Source organism: Triticum urartu, chromosome 7A (assembly GCF_056163025.1).
Source record: "Triticum urartu cultivar PI428250 chromosome 7A, HENAU_Tu73, whole genome shotgun sequence".
NCBI classification, from domain to species: Eukaryota; Viridiplantae; Streptophyta; class Magnoliopsida; order Poales; family Poaceae; genus Triticum; species Triticum urartu.
This window is the reverse complement of record NC_141879.1, coordinates 325,122,266-325,143,043: the sequence shown is the minus strand read 5'-3', so window position 1 is coordinate 325,143,043 and position 20,778 is coordinate 325,122,266. Positions and strand designations below refer to the sequence as shown.

General features: G+C 48.3%; 1 protein-coding gene and 1 long non-coding RNA gene across 4 annotated transcripts in view; one reads left to right on the top strand and one right to left on the bottom strand.

Annotated features, from left to right (window-relative positions):
- The window catches only part of PGR7 (proton gradient regulation 7), a 36,648-nt gene extending 21,992 nt beyond the window's left edge, over nt 1-14,656 (bottom strand). The window contains exons 1-4 of one of the 3 annotated variants that reach the window (XM_048690878.2): nt 14,206-14,655; nt 13,208-13,288; nt 10,767-10,871; nt 3,817-3,864 (exon numbers count right to left, since the gene is read on the bottom strand). In XM_048690878.2, the coding sequence (XP_048546835.2) occupies nt 3,817-3,864; nt 10,767-10,871; nt 13,208-13,288; nt 14,206-14,577 (606 nt within the window). In that variant the 5' untranslated portion in view covers nt 14,578-14,655. Of the gene's footprint in view, nt 1-3,816; nt 3,865-10,766; nt 10,872-13,207; nt 13,289-14,205 lie in introns of all 3 variants that reach the window. The other 2 variants (XM_048690879.2, XM_048690880.2) reach the window with 2 other exon arrangements.
- Nucleotides 14,657-16,966: 2,310 nt separating this feature from the next.
- LOC125523068 (uncharacterized) lies at nt 16,967-19,300 on the top strand. The gene is made up of 2 exons (XR_007290092.2): nt 16,967-18,028; nt 18,378-19,300. It is a non-coding gene; the product is annotated as an uncharacterized LOC125523068 (long non-coding RNA).
- Nucleotides 19,301-20,778: the final 1,478 nt, after the last annotated feature.

Here is a 20,778-nt window from a genome sequence, read left to right as displayed (position 1 = left end):
GCCTCAAAGCTCTCGCGCTCGATGAGGACAAAGAAGTCGCGGAGCCGGGGCGCTTGCGATTGCGAACACGGCTGGGAGCAGTCCGACACCGTCTCGTGCGCTGATGGGGGCATTTAACCAGGTTGGTCCTAAGGCGTTGGCTGGTGCTGGCTCTATGCTTTCGGGCGCCCCGGCCTCTCCCAGCCTGCTAGGCTCTGACACGGGTGTGGTGCTCAACGAACCATCCATGCAAACCCCGATGTCAATTCATCGCAGCGCGGGGGGATCTAGGCGTGCTCCCAAGAAGACGGCTGGACGCAAGCCTTCGGCCAACCTCGCCATGCTTTCCCTTCCTTCGCCTAATGCGTCGGTGTGCGTGGACCTGCAGGCTGCTCTGGGTTCTACGGGCGAGTCGGCTAAGGCTCGGCGCTCTCGTGCATCCCCAGTGTCCCAGCGCGCTCCTAGTGCCCGGGCCAAGGCACAGCTGGGCGAGCTGTCTTCCATGGAGAGCGCGCAGCTGCGCCTAGCGGAGAAGAACCTCAAAACTTCAGGTAATCCCCCCCCCTCCTTTAAGATTCTGAATGCCTTTACAGACCCTGAACTTGTCTCGATCCTAGACGATAGCGGTTTTAAAGTAGGTGCGGAGAGCGGTGAGCTAGTTTCGCTGATTCGCGCTCGCGAAGATGCCCAAGCGGCTCTGGCCGAGGCAGCCGCGTTGGCAAAGGCCAGGGAGGCCTTTGCCACGGCTCTGGCAGTGCCTGACCCTGTTGGGTCTGTTGTGGTGTCGGGTGGGGCCGCTGAAACCAGGGAGGTTGAGGCTACCCCCTCGACGAGCCGTGCCCCGGCTAAAAAACGTGTGGCAAAACCGGTGACATCCAGAGGGGTGCGCCTTCGCAATCGAATTATCTGATGTGTTACCTTTTCTGGAACATTCGGGGCTGCGGCCATTCAGGTCGCCAAACCCAACTCAAGAGTACATTGCCCGAGAGCGTATTGACGTCGTTGCGCTTCAAGAAACGATTAAAGCCGATTTTACTTATAGAGATCTGGCAGCCTACGACCCTCTTCATCGTTTTGTATGGGGCTGGGTGCCTTCCTGCGGCCACTCGGGCGGTCTTCTTCTGGGATGTAACAGTGATGTTTGTGATGTTGTAAGCTGGGATGCGGGTATTTTTTTTCATTTCAGTCACGATCAAACACAGGATTTCCTTTGTTTCTTGGGTGAAATCCAAAGTTTGGTTGGGGCCAAACAAGCCGCCAATATCCCCATCGTCCTTGGGGGCGATTTTAACCTTACTCGCTCGGGAGCGGATAAGAACAACCACGATATCGACTGGCCTAGAGTGAACTTGTTAAATAATACTATCGTGGCATGTGCCCTGCGGGAGATTGCTAGGACAGGTGCTAGATTTACGTGGACCAACAAACAACTCTCCTGGTGCGTAGTGTTCTCGATCGTGTCTTTGTGACCTCCGATTGGGAAGTGCTCTTCCCCATGTGTACGTTGGTGGCAGAAACGCGCATTGGGTCGGACCACGTGCCGCTGATTTTGGCCTCGAGGGAGGACCGGATCAAGCGCAGCCCTCGTTTCTACTTTGAAACAGGGTGGTTTGAGGTTGAGGGCTTCGGCCCCTTGCTCATTGCGCGCTGGGAGCGTGCAAGAGCTGCGGTCGGCCGCTCCAGGGGTCCTCTTGACACTTGGATTTCGAGGCCGGTGCCCTCCGTGGTTTCCTCCGTGGGTGGGGTGCAAACCACGGGAGTGACGCGAAGCACGCTAGGGATGCTATTATCGCCGAAATTAAAGCCCTAGACGCTCAAGCTGATACCAGACCCTTCTTGGAAGCGGAATGGGCCAACCGTTACACTCTTGAAAACCAGGTGCTTGCTATCCTTAGGGAGGAGGAATACTGGCGCCGTAGGGGCGGCATCAAGTGGATCACCAAGGACAACGCGAATACGGGATATTTCCACGCCTTTGCCAACGGCCATAAACGGAAGTAAACGGAAGTGCTCGATTTTGAGACTTCAATCCGATCAAGGGCTGTTGGTTAGTCAGGCCGAGATCTCGGCCCACATCTATGGTTTCTTCCTCAACTTGTTGGGAACAGCCGAGGAGAAGCCCTGTAACAACCCCAGTATCATGCTACAATAATATCTTGCCTAATGATGCCATGTCGTCATAATTAAGTTGCTAATCCTCACTTTGTTTCAAACCAAACACAAATTCAAATTTAAAATGCCAATCAAATATTTATTTCTTCAATCAGTAAAACTAAAATGTTCACCTTATCCTATAAATTCCCCTGATCATTGTCATGTTGAAACAACCTCTGTTAAATTCCCGAGATGCCCATGGGAATTAATTTAGTGGTCCAACATCAATTATTTTGGCTTTTTCAATTTAAAAAAAAAAGAGTTAGACAACTCCTTTTGACCCCAAATCTTTTTGTTCCATATCAAGGTTTTGTGTTAGATTTATGTGCCAAGTTTTGTTCAAAACAAAACTCATTTGGTACTAAAAGGAAATGCAAAACAGTGCCTGAGAATTATAGCAGGAAAGGGAAAAGACAAGGACTAAAGCTACTGTGCAATTAGGCCTGCTCAGCGACAGTGCCGGCCCAGCCCGCTCCCAGGTCGCCCCCAACCTCTCCCTCCAGCTGTCCATGACGCCCGAGCCAGGACGTCGTTCCCGCCACACCCTCTCGCCATCGTGTCGCTACAGGGCGCCTGGAGGGGATAAGAAGACCAGCACCGACGCTCTGGACTCCCAAGATCTTTTCTTCCTCTTTCCCACGCTCTGCTCCGTCCACCTCGCACGTGCCCGAGACGTCGTCGCCATCGCCTTCGCCATCATCGTGGCCATCGAGCTTCCGTGCCACCGGAGGATGTCCAGGAGAGCCGCAGCTTCCGCCTTCATCGTCTTCATCGCTGGATCGGAGCCAAGACGCCTGAACGACGACACCCGCGACCGTCTTCCACGCCACGGCCACCGCAACCCTGCCGCTCGATCCGCCGCCGTCTGCCCACACCGAGCCTCCCCCAAGCCCGCTTTGCACATCTGCAGGGGCGTTGTGAGCTCCACTCCTTCTCCCCTTACTCCCTTGCCCATCTCCGCGCTCGTAGTCGTTGACCACGTCATGGCCGTACTCATTGCCGTAGACGAGCTCGCCGCCGTGACCACCGTAGCCCGAGCTCGCGCCCAAGCTCGTAGGAGCCCAACCCCGCTCCCCGCGTCGCTTGACATGCCCCCACATCGCCGTAACCACCAACGCCGAACTTTGGCGTCCGCTCCGCCGCTCGCCGCCATGACGAGAGCTCCGCTCCCCGTGCGTGTGCGCGCTGACCACACCCTGACCTCGCCCCGACCGCCCATGCGCCCGTCTGTCTCCGCTCACCGTTGGCCGCAGCCGCGCTGGCCCGCGCGCCCCTGCTCGTGGGTCGTGGCCGCACCCACGCGACCCGGCCGCCGCTCCCGCCTGTTGCTGCTGTTGCAGATGGCCATGGCCATGTCCATGGCCATGAGCCGTGTGTGGTGTACGCTGTGTGTATGGTGCGTGCAGTGTGTGCGTGGCTCCGGCCTCGCCCGCCTTCGGCCAGCCTCGCCGCGCCTGCGCCACGCCGTTGCGCTGCCCCTGCTTCCCCATTGCCGATGCTGCTCGCTGCCTACTGTCGCTGCTCTGCCTGTACTGCTGCAGCTACAGTAACTGAAAGTTACTGTAGCGCTAGCTAGCTTTTCTAATTCTACGATGGTTAACCCTCTAGATAGCCCTCAAACTCCGGCAAAACAATTGTTAACATGAGTAAAAATAATATGTGAAGGAAGTACACTTGACAAACTTCAATATACCCCATTGGACCAAATCCATTTGATGCGCGGATTAAATCCTATAAAATTCACAAAATGGTAAGTTCTGTTAGCTGGAAAACTGAAAAACAGCTTTATAATAATAGCTACTTTAGAGCTGTTGATGATCAAGCAAATGAACTCTAATATGGAGGAAGGTGTTACTAACATGTAGATCTCAGAAAAATGCTCATAATTGATGTAAGGCACAAGATCATAGGATGTACAGAACAACAGCTATAGCCTCCGAAAAACAGCTAAGTAATGTTCAAAAACCGAGCAGTTCTTAGACTTAGCCAATCTTCAGGAATTTCATAATATTTGTTTAAACTTCGAAAAATCATAGAAAATAAACCGTAACTCGGATGAAAATACTTTGTACATCAAAGTTGCTTAGAACAACGAGACAAATCCCACTACACGGTCCGTTCATCTGTCACATATTCCTAGCATAGCAAACATCGAATTTTTCCCCTCCGGTTCGTCTGTCCGAAAATGCCCAGATGTTATCCCCTTCGCCGGTAACGTGTAGCACCGCGTTAGAACACGTCTAACTCTGCCTATTGTCCTGTTATGTACTTGCTTGCTATGTATTTACTGTTTCTCCCCCCCCCCCCCCCCCTCTTCTCTCCGGTAGACCCCGAGACCGATGTTGCCCCTGCGATCGACTACGTCTCCGACGACCCTTCTTCCGTTTCAGCAGAGCTTCCAGACAAGCAACCCCCCCCCTTGAGCATTCCGATATCGCCTATTTCTTTCCCTCTCATGCTTGCATTAGAACTGCTACTGCTTTATGTATAATCCTACTCTGATGCATAGCCTGTTTTTGTTACCTGCTTTCATACCTTACCTGCTTATTCTAAACTGCTTAGTATAGGTTGGTTAGAGATCCATCAGTGACCCCCACCTTGTCCCAGTTGCCCTGCTTTGTGTTCGATGACTCGATCAATGTGATCGACGTCCAGGCCCAGACACCGCACATCACTTTCCCCTTTTGTTGCTCGACTTTGCAGAATTACCATCGAGTGCCGAGGGTGGAACCTCATACATCACTCCTGATGAGATCTCTGTAGTGTAGCTATCCGGTCGTGGTCATCGAGGGTGATTTCCTCCTTAACCACTTCCGATACGGCTCTGTCGTGCAACCCCTCAAGTGTGAACCTCGAGGGTGGATCCTCTTACGTTCACCTTGATGATTACATCGAGTGGAATTCACCGAGGGTGATTCCTCGGGTTTTCCCCTTGGTGTTAGACACACAGTTACTATGGTTACTATAACTTTACACTGAACCATGTTACTAAAGACGGGTCGGCCCTGAGGGGTACCCGCGCGAGCTTAATAGCGAGTGAGGTGGAGTCGGGTTGACCTGGAAGGTGCCCGCGAGATACTTACGAGGCGTGGCCGGGCATTCTTAGCCCTTGCCGCAAGTACTCGAGACGAGGCGACGAGGTCACATCTTTCGTGAGTCTCTGCTCGTGACCGCACTACCAACACACTAACGGTTTGGATATTTGATCCGAGGGGCCTCTGGCCTGATAGCACTAACCATCACATGGGCATTGTATGGGCGTTCTGTGTCGTATGCATCAGCCGAAGCTTAATAGTCGTCAACAACTGAGCGGCGCGCGCCGGGTTGGACTGGTAAGCACCTGCCTTTTTGAAGGAGGTAGCTAGGCCTGCTCACCGGCCGCGTACGCAACGTGCAGGAGTTTCCGGGGAGATGGCCCATGACCCCTGGGGGCATAGGTTTAGTCCGGCGTGCTGACCTCTCTATTAAGCCTAGGTCGGGTTGCGGCGTATTGTTTGGCCGAGGCCGGGCATGACCCAGGAAAGTGTGTCCGGCCGGAGTTAATCGAGCGTGGTGGGTAAGTTGGTGCACCCCTGCAGGGAAGAAAACATCTATCGATAGCCTGTCCTATGGTAACGGACACTTGGAGTTGTATCCCGATCGACACAACTAGAACTAGATACTTGAGGTGATAACTGGATAGTATGGCTTTGGGATTGCTTTCTCGCAGGGAGTCAGAGAAAGGATTTCTGGCCGAGGTTGTTAACACTACTACTACTTTACTTTATGCTACTCTTATCTCTTCTGATGCTGCAAGATGCTTGGAGCTGCTTGAAGATGCTAGTCTTCGATAGGCTAGGCTTTCCCTTCTCTTCTGGCATTCTGCAGTCCAGTCCACAGATACAGCCCATTTCATTGATACCGATGCATATGTAGTGTAGATCATTGCTTGCGAGTACTTTGGTTGAGTACTCACGGTTGCTTTGCTCCCCCTTTTCCCCCTTTCTTCTTCTTTCCGGTTGATGCAACCAGATGTCGGAGCCCAGGAGCCGGATGCCACCGTCGATGCCTACTACTACGTGGAGACCGTCGACAACCAGGAGTAGTTATGAGGCTCCCAGGCAGGAGGCCTTGCCTTTTCGATCGTAGATGCTTTTGTGCAGGCCTTCTTAAGGCAAACTTGTTTAACTTATGTCTGTACTCAGATATTGTTGCTTCCGCTGACTCGTTTGTATTCAAGCTGATGTATTCGAGCCCTCGAGGCCCCTGGCTTGTAATATAAAGCTTGTATTATTTTAATTTGTGTCTAGAGTTGTGTTGTGATATCTTCCCGTGAGTCCTTGATCTTGATCATATACATTTGCGTGTATGATTAGTGTACGATTGAATCGAGGGCGTCACAAGCCCTTACAACTCCGGGCCGACTTCTGGGGAGAAGATGCTCGTGTGTCGCAAGCCGAGAACGACTTCTTGGCCCTATCCTTCTCCACGGAGGAGATCGACGAAGCGGTGGGAGCAATGAAGATTGACACTGCGCCTGGCCCGGATGGCTGGTCGGTCGCGCTCTTTTGCCGTTTCTAGTCTGCGCTTAAAGACCTTTTTTACGAGATTATTAATGGTTTTGCATTAGGTACGGTAGACGTTTCGCGCCTCAACTTTGGTGTCATCAGCCTCATCCCCAAAGTCAAAGGGGCCAACACTATTAAGCAGTACCGTCCCATCACTCTTATTAACGTGCCTTTCAAGATCTGCTCTAAGGCTTATGCGACCAGACTTGCCCCGGTAGCGCAGCGTGTTATCGATCATAGTCAGTCCGGTTTCCTCAAAGGCTGCAACATTCTCGAAGGGCCGGTAGTGTTGCAGGAGATTGTCCACGAGCTTAAACGCACTGGGCAGCCGGCCGTGCTTCTTAAGCTCGACTTTGAGAAAGCCTACGACTGCGTGAACTGGGAGTTCACTCGCGAGGTCCTGACTCGAAAGGGATCCGAGCAAGGCTTTGTTCACCGCATCATGCACCTGGTCTCGGGAGGCCAGACTGCTGTGTCGATCAACGGAGAGGTTGGGAACTTCTTTCGCAACAAACGAGGCCTCAGGCAAGGGGACCCCTACTCGCCTCTGATCTTCAACTTTGTTGCGGACGCCCTATCAGCCATGGTTCATAAGGCTAAGGACGCCGGCCACATCCGCGGTGTTGTTTCTCACCTTCTCCCGGGTGGACTCACGCACCTTCAATATGCGGATGACACCTTACTGCTCTTTGAGCCTGACGATCATAGTGTAGCCTCAATCAAACTCATTCTCCTTGCGTTCGAAATCATTTCTGGCCTTAAGATTAATTTCCTTAAGAGCGAGGTGATTGCCATTGGGTTGGACCCTCTCCTCGCTGCCCGTATCGCCAACTTGCTTAATTGCAAGCTAGGGAGCTTTCCAATTAAGTACTTGGGCCTGCCTATCTCGGATAAACACATTTCTATCCTTGAATGGGAACCCCTGTACGGCAAGGTGGCGAACCGGGTTAGCCCTTGGCGCGGCCGGTTCCTCTCCTCGGCAGCCGGGCTGATCCTGACTAACTCCAGCCTCTCTTCCCTCCCTCTGTTCACAATGGGCATGTTCTTGCTCGCTGATGGGGTTCATGCCAAGCTCGATACCCCCCGGTCCAAGTTCTTTTGGGAAGGAACTGGGATCAAAAAGAAGTACCACCTGATCAAATGGGCCGCGCTTTGCCGCCCAAAGAAATTCGGGGGCCTTGGGATCCTTAACTCCAAATTCATGAATGTCGCGCTCCTCACCAAGTGGATTTGGAAACTTTCCCAAAACGAGCAGGGGCTTTGGGCGGACATTCTTCGCGCCAAATACTTTCCTGATGGGAATTTCCTCACTTCCAAAGTTAAGGGCTCACCTTTTTGGAATGGGATCCAGAAAGTTATGCCAGCCTTCACGTTAGGAGCCAAGTTCTGCGTCAACAACGGTACCTCAACGCGATTTTGGCTAGACCATTGGTTTGGCACGGAACCCTTGTGACGGAGTCATTTCGCTGCCTACCAATTAGTCACTAACATTGATATACTTGTGGCTGACGCGCTTCGCTTCAATCGCCCGTTGTCTCCTTCAAAAGACCCATCCTCGCTAACGAACGAGCCTGTTGGGATGGGCTTGTTGCTGCTCTGGAGGGAGTGGTCCTCCGCCCTGAGGCCGACTCGGTCTCCTGGGCCCTCTCGCGCTCTGGGAAGTTCTTTGTCCAATCCCTTTACAACAAACTGACCGAGGGACCGACCCTGGACATAGCTAGGGGGCTATGGAAAGCATCTATTCCCCTAAAGATCAAAATTTTCTTATGGCAAATGTTTCGTGACCGCCTGCCCTCCTCTAATAACATCGCTCTTAGGAACGGGCCTTCCGATGGCTCTTGCGTGCTATGCGGACAGCACGAAGATGCCAACCACATCTTTTTTAACTGCTACCTTGCCCGCTTTGCTTGGAGTGCGGTTAGGGAGGCTTTTGATCAGAATTGAAACCCGCTCTCGGCTTCGGACCTTCGTGCTATCCTTGTCGCTCATAGGGGCGGTTTTGGGCGTGTGTTGTGGAGTTGTGTGGGTGCTTTGCTGTGGACCATCTGGACTACACGCAACAAGATGACTATTGAGCACAAATTTCCTTCTCACCCGGCTGACATTATTTTCAAATGCCACTTGTTCCTTCAGACATGGACGCCGTTGGGGAAACGGCGTGATGCGGACCGGATAACGGAGGCTATGGAGCGGATCGTTTGATCCAGATTGGCGCCCGCCACTAGCTTGCCGTTGGTTGCAGTCTTTTGGACTGGCCGTTTGCGCGCTGCAGCTTATTTCCATTTCCTCGCAGGCTTTGGCCGGTAGCATGTAACGTACCTTGGCTGTGGCCACTTTACTTTATGTTGTTCTGTGTTGAACTTGTTGGATTCTGCCTGTTTGTGGGCTTTATTAATTTAAAGCCGGACCCCTCCGGCGTCTTCGTTCTAAAAAAAAAAGCATGGAGATGAAGACGCGCGCACAAGGAACAAGAGTGGAGCTTCAAGTGGGGATGACATGATTTTGAAGCTGCCATAATGACGTATGAAGACTTGGACACAATATACAAGATGTCACTTCATGATTTTCATCCATAGTTTTCTATAGGTGTTGCGCCACCTTATTTTTGGGCCAGTCCCATGTAATTTCGAAATACCATATCATAGGTTGTTTTCGAGTCTGTATTGGTAGGGAAAACGACTTAGAAAGGATTTTAGTCTCACCTTGTCAAGGGTGGATGAAATTCTTTATTGTCTCACTATAAATACAGCCCTTAGGGTATCGTTTAGACTTGGGTTTTGTTTAGTTAAAAGTTAGCCATAGCAACTTTATGTACTTTGTTTGTGTCGAACAACCATGCCAAGACCATACAGAACCCCAACTTTCATCAATAATCATTATCTTTTATTTACAAAATTCAGATTGCAAATCTTAGTTCTTGCTTGTTCTTCGATTGCTTGCCGGGAATAGAGCTTCGTGGTCAGGTTGATCGTGGTCCGACATGGTCAATAACCTCTCGGAGTTGGTTTAGCGATTACTAAGGCGCAACATCATCGCATGTTTGTAGTCGAATCGTCGAAGTTGACTCCACAGAAATCAATAGTTACTATCTCATCGAAACATCAGGACAACTTTGCGCTATCGGCTCCAAAAGGCAAAATGAGGACCTCCAAGGGAAAGTGAGGAAGGTTTGCCAAGTACAAAAGGAGCAACAAGGAGGAGGAGAAGAAGACGGCACCCATTGTTCAAAAGTGAGCAAAAGCTCTCCGCACGGGGTCCTGCACCCCCATGCCCACAGGGTCAAGCCATAAGCTCTTTGGACACCCCATGCCCATGGGACCCGTGTGCAACCCCCCACCCCCCTTCTTGCCCACAAGTCTGCCTACGAGTAAATATCGGAATGTCCTTTGTACCCCTGACTTATGCCTCGTTCCCTAGGACCTATATAATTCGTACCTCCTTCATTTTCTAGAATTTAGCAAAGCATAAACTAGATCTTAAGAGCGCTTTGGTCATCTTAGAAGTTGGAGAAGAACTATCTCTCAAGACATCTATATCTCCTAGGGATTAGGGAATAACCACCCTTGTTACCCTTTATTTCCTTAGTTGTTCTTGGATCTAAGATGCATCTCTCGTATTGACTTCAGATTTGTAGATCTTGTCCTAGGTGTTGTTTCCCCTTTGCTTACCCTTGTTCTTGTGTTGCTTCCTCAAATCCACCTCCAAATCGTGAAGATCAGGCCACCTATGCGGTTTATATCACCAATGTTTAGTCCAGGATTCGGTCCACGTGTGGCCACAGTCCCACAATATGTGTGCAGTTGTAGGGATTAGTCCACCTTTCTTAGGGAGAAAAGTCATACTCAAACATATAAGCTCAGCCATCCAATGGTAGTAACTCTCGACCAATTGTTCTGCGTGAAGCCAGACTAAAACGCAACCCAGTTGCTACCCATATGGGGTTAGGTCGAAGTAGGGAGATCTAAGCAAGTTTAGAACTGGGACTGTTACAACAAACATGCTAGTAGTACTAGACTAAGGACCCTCCCTTTACTAACATCAGAATATGCGAAAACCCAAGTACTAGAAGAAATAAATGTGATCTACCTCGTTGAAGTCTTCCATGTGCAAGATCCGCTCTACAGATATTAGATACAAACGATCTTCATCTATCTCCTCCCCAAATTTGGTTTCCCACCTAGTAGACAGCTTCTGCGTAATTCAGTTCAGCACATTACAAGCCATTAGTCCAACTACACAAGAACTGAACAATCTGCCGTTCATAATGCATTAAGTTTTGAGAGACTAGAACTAACAGAAACATTCCAAATAAACTAAATGCTAACTTTTTCAGGAAGAGTCCAGAATCACGGCCAAGCAGTTCGATTTGCTCGTTCAAATACGCCATAACATTATCATTATTTTCGAGAAAACGCAAGGTTTGCGGCTCAATAGAATAGAGTAACAAATTGCAAGCCTAACACTAGGCCGAAACAACCAACCACTCAAGATAAGAACACAATCGACTGTCGCAAAACATGCGTTACAACTGGATGTCATCCACACAAGCGCACAGAACAGAGACCCCCAACACGAGAAGAGAGCATCTGACTCTGCGAAGAAGGGCAGAATTAGGTCGCTCTTGCATTTGAGGCGACATAGTTGATGACGTCGCAGACCACTGGCCACACACCGCCACGGGTGTCGAGGCCACGGTAACACCATATGCCACTTGTGTTATGAACGCCACACCACCACACATCTGCCAGCAGCCGTCAGTCAAGATCCATCGAGTGCCCCTATGTGACCAAGATGCCATGACATGGGATTCTCCGCAATCTGCTAGCCATGCCATCCATGGTATCCGTGCGGGTGTGATGCAGGCAGACCTACGAGCACGTTCGTCAACCTAGGGTCAGACAACCAAAAACAACACCTCAAGGGAGGGAGCGACATCGGCGATGCTGTCGGCATCCAATCCAACAAGCCATATCTAGGTTTTCACCCAGGATTAGACCACAAGGGACGGAGGTGGACTTGGGCTACTCAACGACTACGCCAAGGAGGAAACGACGCCCAAAGGCGTCGACATTGGCACAGACAAAGGTCATGCATGGCTTTTCTCGGAGCACCATGGCCACAACTCATGCATCAACAACAACCCTGCCAAGTCACAACAGCAAGATCCAATCTCTACCTACAATCACGCTCGCTAGATAACATGTATGGCCGCCACCCCGCCAACAGAGGCCAACACACGCCACGCATCAAAGATGAGCACGGACCAGCCACGACGCCATCCCTAGGAGCCAACCTGTGGCTAGAGGGCCCTTGCACTAGCCATCCCAGATCCACAACAAGGATGCCCAGATATGTGGTATGATGCTTGCACACACAACAACACCCACGGCCGTGCCAAGTAAAAATCAACGAAGACTACGAGGGAAGAGGACTAGCTGCGTGAATACGGGCGCAACGGGCAAGGTAATAAGGCACGCATCGCCGAACACTCGCGACACGCTGCCAATCACCATGTCAGAGCACCAACGAAGCCCGCCTCCAGTCGAGCACCGAGACGACGCAGCTACCTAAGGCAGTTACCATGCCAGGAGCATCTCCAACATCGCCTACCCACGCCGATCTCTCACCGGTCGTGGACCGAACCACTGTTCTTCTTGTCCTGACAGCCGTAAGAAACCTCCTCAAACCAACTAAGCTAAATATTGGCTGACTACTCACCGTCGTCGATTTCCGCTCAGTCGGCAAGGGGCCTTTGCAGCCACCATGCTCCCCTGGATCTGCCGACCACTACTAGCCAACCAGGAAAAAGGTTGCTCCTTTGCATCCATCATGCTTCCCAAGGCGAGGAGGGACATGAGAGAGGGGGAAGGAAGGAGGCAGCGGGGGCCCCGAGACTCGTGTCGGTTAGCCGGTCGACCTGATGTTGCCATCGGTAGACACGACCGCCAAAGCAAGGCCCGCCGCTCACCCTAGCCACCACAAGTGACGCCGCGCGGCAAGCCACGCGGCTGCCCCCGGCGACGAGTCCACGCCTCCCGCCCTTCGATCTGGGGTGGAGAGAGGCGGAGGCAGCGGCGTGGTGATTTTGGGGTTACATCCAAGGCGGGGAGAGGTGAACTAGGGGCGTTTGACTAGGGGGCGTGCAGCCACAACCAACAACATTCACCGACGCAGGAAGTCCATCGGCAACTGCAACGAGCTAAGAAACGCCCCGCGGCCGCCGTCATCAGTGCGGGCTTTGCCCGGCGGCCTCCTCCAGCAACAATGAGGGGGAAAGAGGGGCGGGGGATGCCGGCGGCGGGTAGGCTTTGGGGCGTCGCACGTGTCACCCAAAGGAAGAGGAAGAGGAGGCCCAAAGGAAGAGGAAGAGGAGGCCCGAGATGCAACCACGCCATAACATTATTGTGCCCAACATAGTATGTAAGCCCATACTTCTAGAGCAGAAAACTCCTTATGTAATCAACTGATAGTTCACAAGTGCAATGCGAAAATCTCCTTGGCAAGATGCGATAAAATAATTTTCTTACCTTCAGCTCATATTTATCACTAGGTTTAGTCAAGGCACCAAGAAAAGTACATTGTGGTGTCCTGGCTCCACTTTGCCGAAACTGCAGCACCAAAAGTAGAAGAAAAAACGGTGAGTATAATATGAAGATGATACATACTTTAGATGTCAAAGTTAGACTATGGGCCCGATATGATTTCGTAACAAACTTACGAACCACAATGAAGCAAAACAAAAAAGTGCTTATCGTGAAATGCAGCAATAAAATCGAAAGCAGTAAAGTAGTTGGGAATTTGGCCATTGGTTCAACAACAATACATAAATCAAGAGATCACTTCACATTCCAAAAGAATGAGATCTGAGGAACAAATTCACCACAGCTACACGGCTACCAATAGCAGACCAAAAGTGATAAGTAGAATGAATCAAATATCACTGGACACCCTACAATGTGGGAACATTCTCAAAATGACAAGAATCTAACACATCAAAGTCCAAACTGACACGGGAAATTCATAGGGTCAAAGTTTCAACTGCAAAACATCTCTTAGTTATATCCAACACCAGATGACAGAACAAATATACTTCAATATAAGGGAACGAAAAAAAAAACATCAAGACAAACCTCTGGAAGGATCATAATTCTTGTTTTTCAGTCACAGTGCAATTAACAGCGACAAAAACCGATTATATTCATCAGAGAAATTCTACAACAACAACAACAACAACAACAAAACATATAATCTTCGATCAAGTGTTGTCTTTCCAAAAAAGAAATAGTTATGTAGTTCTGATTAAGGGCACACAACTGCGTCTCCGAACTCTAGCTCGATATTCATCGCAAAATGAGCACCATGGACACTAGGAGCCTCCGAAAACAACATGACTTCGGTGTACTACTAGTGGGGAAATTATATCTTAACCCACATTTTATTCCCACGGGCCTTTGGTGGTCTTAATTGGCGCATAGCACGGTGGCGTCTTCGACTATGATGAAGTCGAACTGCCGCATTCCCTCACCTCAACGTGAAAACTTGCCCGCGCATCAGGCACGGTCACTCCCGCTGCGGCTAGGCAGAGCACGGGCGCGCCAGCGGCGTCGGCGACAAAACGAGCGCCGACACCGAGCGGCCAACCGTCGGCGCCCACGACGGACAGCGTCCCGGAAGGCGCGAGCTCAACCACCGTCCGCGCCACCTCGGCTGCCGACGGCTGGGTCCGCTGTGCCGACACCGACGATGCGGGGGACGATACCGCCGCGGCCTCTGCGACCACCCGGACTCCACGCCTCGCCGTTGAGACTGCGAGCGACGAAGCAGACGGCTTATTGAAGACGAGGGCGCCGCGGGAGGGGAGCGGCGAAGAGAGGAGGGAAGGAGATGTCAACGACATGGCGGAATTGGAGAACGTTTGGGTAGAGATTTCGTGGGGATATTGTAGGGGGTGAGATGGTAGAATAGGTCTCCAAACATTCTTTCCCAACGAAATTACGAGCGTTTTCCTTTTTGGGCGACGCTACGCGTCCCTTGACGGAAAGCGCTAAAATATCAACCACCTCTCATCCCATCCGATAAACACTGAATTAGGGCTCCTTTGATTTAAAGGAATTGCATAGGATTTTTAAAGAATTTAAACCCTTAAAAAAATTTTCTATGATACTTGTTTGATTCGTAGAATTGGCATCTTTAGGAATTTTTCCATATGATCCATTTGTACTACATTTTGAAGGAAAATTTCCATCCACTTAAACCTCTTTGTAGAATTCCTTTGTTTTTTTTTGCTATCAAACATTCTTTCAAATCCTGTAGAATACTATGGAACATGTCACCCTATTCATGCATTTTTTCTATTCCTTCATTTTGACAATCCTATGAATCAAAGAGGCCCTTAGTCATCAGATCTCCCCCAATCATGCGCGTCCCGAATTGCAACAAGCCGGTTGTTGCGCTTCTTCCTCCGATAGTGTGAAGCAAACGGTCCGTTTTGTTTTTCTAATTTTCTGTAACAATATTCTGGTTGTAAAATCTTCTCTTCTCTAAATTCCTGCAACAAGACCTTTGTTGCGAAACCTCCTTTTCTTTAATTTCCTGCAACAAGTCTGTTGTTGTAAAACTTTTTCTTCTTTGATTTTCTGTAACAAGACCCTCTTGTTGCGAAACCTATTCTTCTCTAATTTCTTGTAAGACGGGCTTTGTTATGAACCTCCTCTTCCCTAATTTCTTGCAACAAGTCAGCTTTTGCAAAACCTCTTCTCTAATTTTTTGCAACCAGACCCTTGTTGCAAAAATTGCAAACATACCTCCCGCCGTATCTAATTTTCTGTAACAAGATCCTTGTTGCAAAAATTGCAACAACAAAAATTGCAATAATATCTCCTGTCGCGCCGCGCATTGGTACGGTCGTCGTTCGCTGTCGTCGTTCCGCAACAACACCGTTGTTGCAGAAACTTGTTCCAAAGGTAGTACATGGCATGGCAGTGAACATAACACCGTATCTATTTTTTTACGTACAAAAAAGGTACTAGTAGCCAGTACTAACTACTAGTACATGGCATGGCAGTGTGTCTCCATTCTAAGAAATTATAAACAAATCAGTAGCATACGACAGTGGGCGTATGTGTAGCCTGAGAAAGAAAGAGCAGACAAAACGAGCAACGTGTTGGTTGGTTTCGCGGCGGCGGGTGAGCTCAGGAAAAAATAAGGACGTTGCAGTGGGCTCCCGCCTAGACACGTGGTTGGCAGGGGAGGCGGCTGATGCCTGCGCGTTATCAGTCGGCGGAAAGCGAGCGTTTTCCTTTTTTATTACTTCCTCCATAAACAAATCTATTCCCTCCGTCCGGAAATACTTGTTAGAGAAATGCATAAAAATGAATGTATCTAGTCTAGAACTAAAATATACCTAGATACATCCATTCCTCCGACGAGTATTTCCGGACGGTAGGGCTGCAAGAAAAGCTCGAGACTCATGAGCCGCTCGAGATCGACTCGTTTTTTTGGCTTGATTCGAGATCGACTCGAAAAGAAACGAGCTGAGTTTGAACACTTTATGTAGCTCGACCGAGAAATGAGCCGATCTTGAGCCAATATTAGCTCGCTCGATTTTAGCTCGATAACTCAACATGATATTATTATGTTAAATGATAATGCCACATATTAAATGAAAATAAGATAATTTGTTACCATATATGATGTTCATGAATTTTCTTCATTTTATTTACTAGCAAACATGTAAGCTTATTTAAGTGTAGCTGAGATTTAGGCCTAATTATGATACGTGATCGACTATGTGTTAAATATCCTATTGTCTTTGGAAAAAGTTCCCAACATATGCACCTTCATTTTCTTGTTTTTTGTCCATGAAGATCACCATTTATTGCTAGTTGGCCCAAAATACCAAGATGAGCCCTCCCTAGAATGACGAGATAGTCATAAATTTATAATTTTCACCATCTCATTTAGCTCGAAGCTAGCTCGAGATCGACTCAAGATCGTTACAAGCTGAGCATGAGTCATATTCTACAGCTTGATCATGAGCTCACTCAGTTTGTGCTCGCTTGAATTTTAATATGAGTTGAGCTGAGTGAACACGAACTCGCTCGAACTCAACTCGTTTGCAGCCCTACCGGACGGAGGGAGTATAATACCTAAACAATTCATCCCCACTAATATATTTCTCTTGACATGCAACTTATCCACATCAGCAATAATCATGTAGCCATCCACCTCAGCTAATCTGCCACTTCATCAATTTTTTCTTTTATTTTTTCTGTCCTCTCAGCCATCGCACGTTTTTCCCCGAGAGATTTCCCATCACACCTATCCTCTTCCCCACGCCCGTGACCTCTTTCTTAACGCAGCGCCTCCTCTGCTTCCGAATCGCAACCTCATGGCTTCTCCCCCACTTCATCTTCTCCAAATTATTTATTAAATCGTGGCAGTGGAAGGGATGCATCTCTTTATTTAGCGATCAATTGATCACATCAGAGCTATGAGGCGGAGAGGTCAAGGTGCAGACTGGTGCCGAGGTGGAGCGCCGGCTAGGAGCAGCGACCTCCTCCTCAGTGGTCATGTTTGATCTGTTGGCGTCGCTGCTCGTAGCCATGGATTCCTCCTCCCACCGGTGACAGCATCAGGCCACACCCCGCCGCAGACTGCACCTTCCTCGATCCGGGTACATTGGTGAGAGAGCCCAGCGGGTGTGTTCCCCACCATATCCCGCCTTACGTGGCGAAAACAGAGCGGAATTGTCCTGTCCAATAATCTTAGCAGACAACCATGCCGACCCCCGCGATCGCTGGAAGCACGACAAGGAGAGGGATGACTCCTGCCATCATCAAATTCTGAAGTGAGGAGTTGTGCCAGCCCCTTTTGCAACCGAGCTTAGCTGGCCTCGCTCCCTTCCCGAGCTTCCAAATTTCGCTTCAATGCAGCCCAAAGAAAAGGTGAGAAATATATGAGATTTTGTTCTGCTGCATCATTGGAAATTTTCATCCAAAATCTGCTGGGTGTCGTAGAATAGAATTGTGAGCATCCAGCATTTGATAAGGTGAGAATACTGTACTGTGTTTTTCTGAAGATGTTGTGTTCAGAACTTTTGCCATGGTATTTTGTACAAAGTCCTCATTGTTGTAGTTCAATTAGAAACAAGCAACTAATTGTGTTTGCTTAATTCTTGGTTAATCACAACAATAACCTACAAAAGCAAATAATTTTATTACCATGGTTTTGACGTCTTATCAGCTGATTGCTGTTTTAGAGGATGATGACAGGGAGACACCGGTGATAGCAAAATAATTCTTAGGATAATATAGCGGAAGGACCAAAGAATCAAGTACAGTACAAAGGTAATGTTGTATACTTCATGCTCTTATGGAGAAAACACGTTGACTGATTGATTCATCTATTCATCAAGCCGTCATAGTTTCATTCAGTTTGATATGCACACTTACAGTTCGGGATATAGCGATTTTGTACTAGAGATATTGATCAACAAGAATTCGTGTTATCTATAGCAATTGCAGTGTTCATGTATCACATAATATAAATCGAGTCGGAGCTGCTGGAATTCTACATTTTAATAGAATATTTCATATTTCTTTTGGTTTTCTTCTTCCTATTAGGCAAAATTAGCATATGCATGTATGGCCTTATATTAGCTACCTTACCACAATTTATTGCACCTTTCTTTGGTAGAAATCCATGACGGTTGATTCATGGCACATATGAACATCCATGTACTTCAAACAATTGGGTTATCATGTATATCCTTGTTTTCCACCATGGATGGTTAAACACTGAGAAGTTATATTGTGACATATAATAATGTAAGGATTTTCTGTAACCTGAAGCCCTCTTACTGGATTAGCTTCGAGAGGTATGCTGTTATCAACTTTGAAGCCCTTTTAATTACAGAACGGTATATACTTTTGTTAAGCATGTTTTCCGTTCACTTGCATTTCATAAAATATTTATTAACTTGACTTGACATATATGTTCTTTTAGGAGGGAGGAAGGTTTAGATGTTCTGTATTGAGAATGTTAGTTGCATCTACATGGCTGTAGTGTATTAGTATCTCAGTTCACTGTCTTCTAATAATGATGGTTGCAAATTATTAGCAATCTCAAGTGCCAATAGTAGCAGTCATTCATGGGTGCCATTCAGCTGCTAAGACGATATTGCTTTTACTCTGATGGTGTCAAAGTCACTATATGCAAAGATTTGTAGGTAATTGTGTGCTGAAAGTTTCTCTATAATTTGCTTGCATTCTTCTACGGTGTCACTTAATGTTGTAACCTGAAAGTGCACATAATTTATCGCTTCATGTTGTGTTTGTTTTTCATCTTGCATTCTGTTTGTCCTTCGCAAGTTAAGTTTTCATGCTTATTCCACTAAGGGCTATAGTTTCTCTTCTGTTATTCATGTTATCAAGATATTGGCTAATTTGAGTCTAAGCAGAAAGAAGCTGGCTGGCCAAGTTCATTCTTGATTAAAATGTTATACTATTGAGCCAAAACATGATAGGTATTTAGGGGCAGTGATTTTATGTTCGGATTTCGTTCACATGTATTTCAGGAGGGAAATTGCGCAACAAGAAATCCTTCTGTTTGATCATTAACTGTTCCACCACTATTACTGAGCTTCGTAAAGAGTCAAAATTGCCGATAGTTCAAGAGTTGTATTTTAGTTTTGATTGCACAGAAAGTAACCTACTCAATATTGCCAAAATTATCACATTCATACTTTGATGCAATATCTAAAAATTATCAGTCAAACATCCCGCAACAATATCCCGCAGCAACGCGCGGGGTATCATCTAGTATAAGAACGTTTCAACGCTCTTATATTTGTTTATAGTGGTAGTTATGACGCCCTCGATTCAATCGTACACTAATCATACACGCAAATGTGTACGATCAAGATCAAGGACACACGGGAAGATATCACAACACAACTCTGGACACAAATTTAAAATAATACAAGCTTTATATTACAAGCTAGGGGCCTCGAGGGCTCGAATACATAAGTTCGAATACACAAGAGTCAGCGGAAGCAACAATATCTGAATACATACATAAGTTAAACAAGTTTACCTTAAGAAGGCTAGCACAAAAGCAACAACGATCGAAAAGGCAAGGCCTCCTGCCTGGGAGCCTCCTAACTACTCCAAGTCGTCAGCGGCTGTCACGTTGTAGTAGGCACTCTCGGGGTAGTGGTAATCATCAGTGGTGTCGTCTGGCTTCTGGGATCCATCATCTGGTCGCAACAATCGGGTATGGGGGAAAAGAGGTAGCAAAGCAGCCGCGAGTACTCATCCAAAGTAATCATCCAAAGTATTCGCAAGACTTACATCAGATCTAAACTAAGTATGCATCTGTATCAAGGAAAATGGGTTGTATCTGTGGACTAAACTGCAGAATGTCAGAAGAGAAGGGGAAAGCCTAGTCTATCGAAGACTAGCATCTTTAAGCATCTTGCAGCATATAGAAGAGTACAGATCGACATAATGCAAAGTAGTAATAGAGTTATCAACCTCGGCCTAAGATCCTTTCTCGACTCCCTGCGAGAAAGCAATCCCAGAGCCGTACTATCCATTTCTCACTCACAATTCATTTCTCATCGCAAGTATCTAGTTCTAGTTGTATCGATCGGGATACAACTCCAAGTGTCCGTTACCATAGGACAGGCTATCGATAGATATTTTCTTCCCTGCAGGGGTGCACCAACTTACCCATCACGCTCGATTAACTCCGGTCGGACACACTTTCCTGGGTCATGCCCGGCCTCGGCCAAACAAAACGCCGCAACCCGACCTAGGCTTAATAGAGAGGCCAGCACGCCGGACTAAACCTATGCCCCCAGGGGTCATGGGTCATCTCCCCGGGAACTCCTGCATGTTGCGTACGCGGCTGGTGAGCAGACCTAGCTACCTCCTTAAACAAGGCAGGAGCTTACGCAGTCCAACCCGGTGCGCGTCGCTCAGTCGCTGATGCCTATTAAACTTCGGCTGATGTATACAACGCAGAACGCCCATACAATGCCCACGTGATGATTAGTGCTATCAGGCCAGAGGCCTCTCGGATCAAATATCCAAAT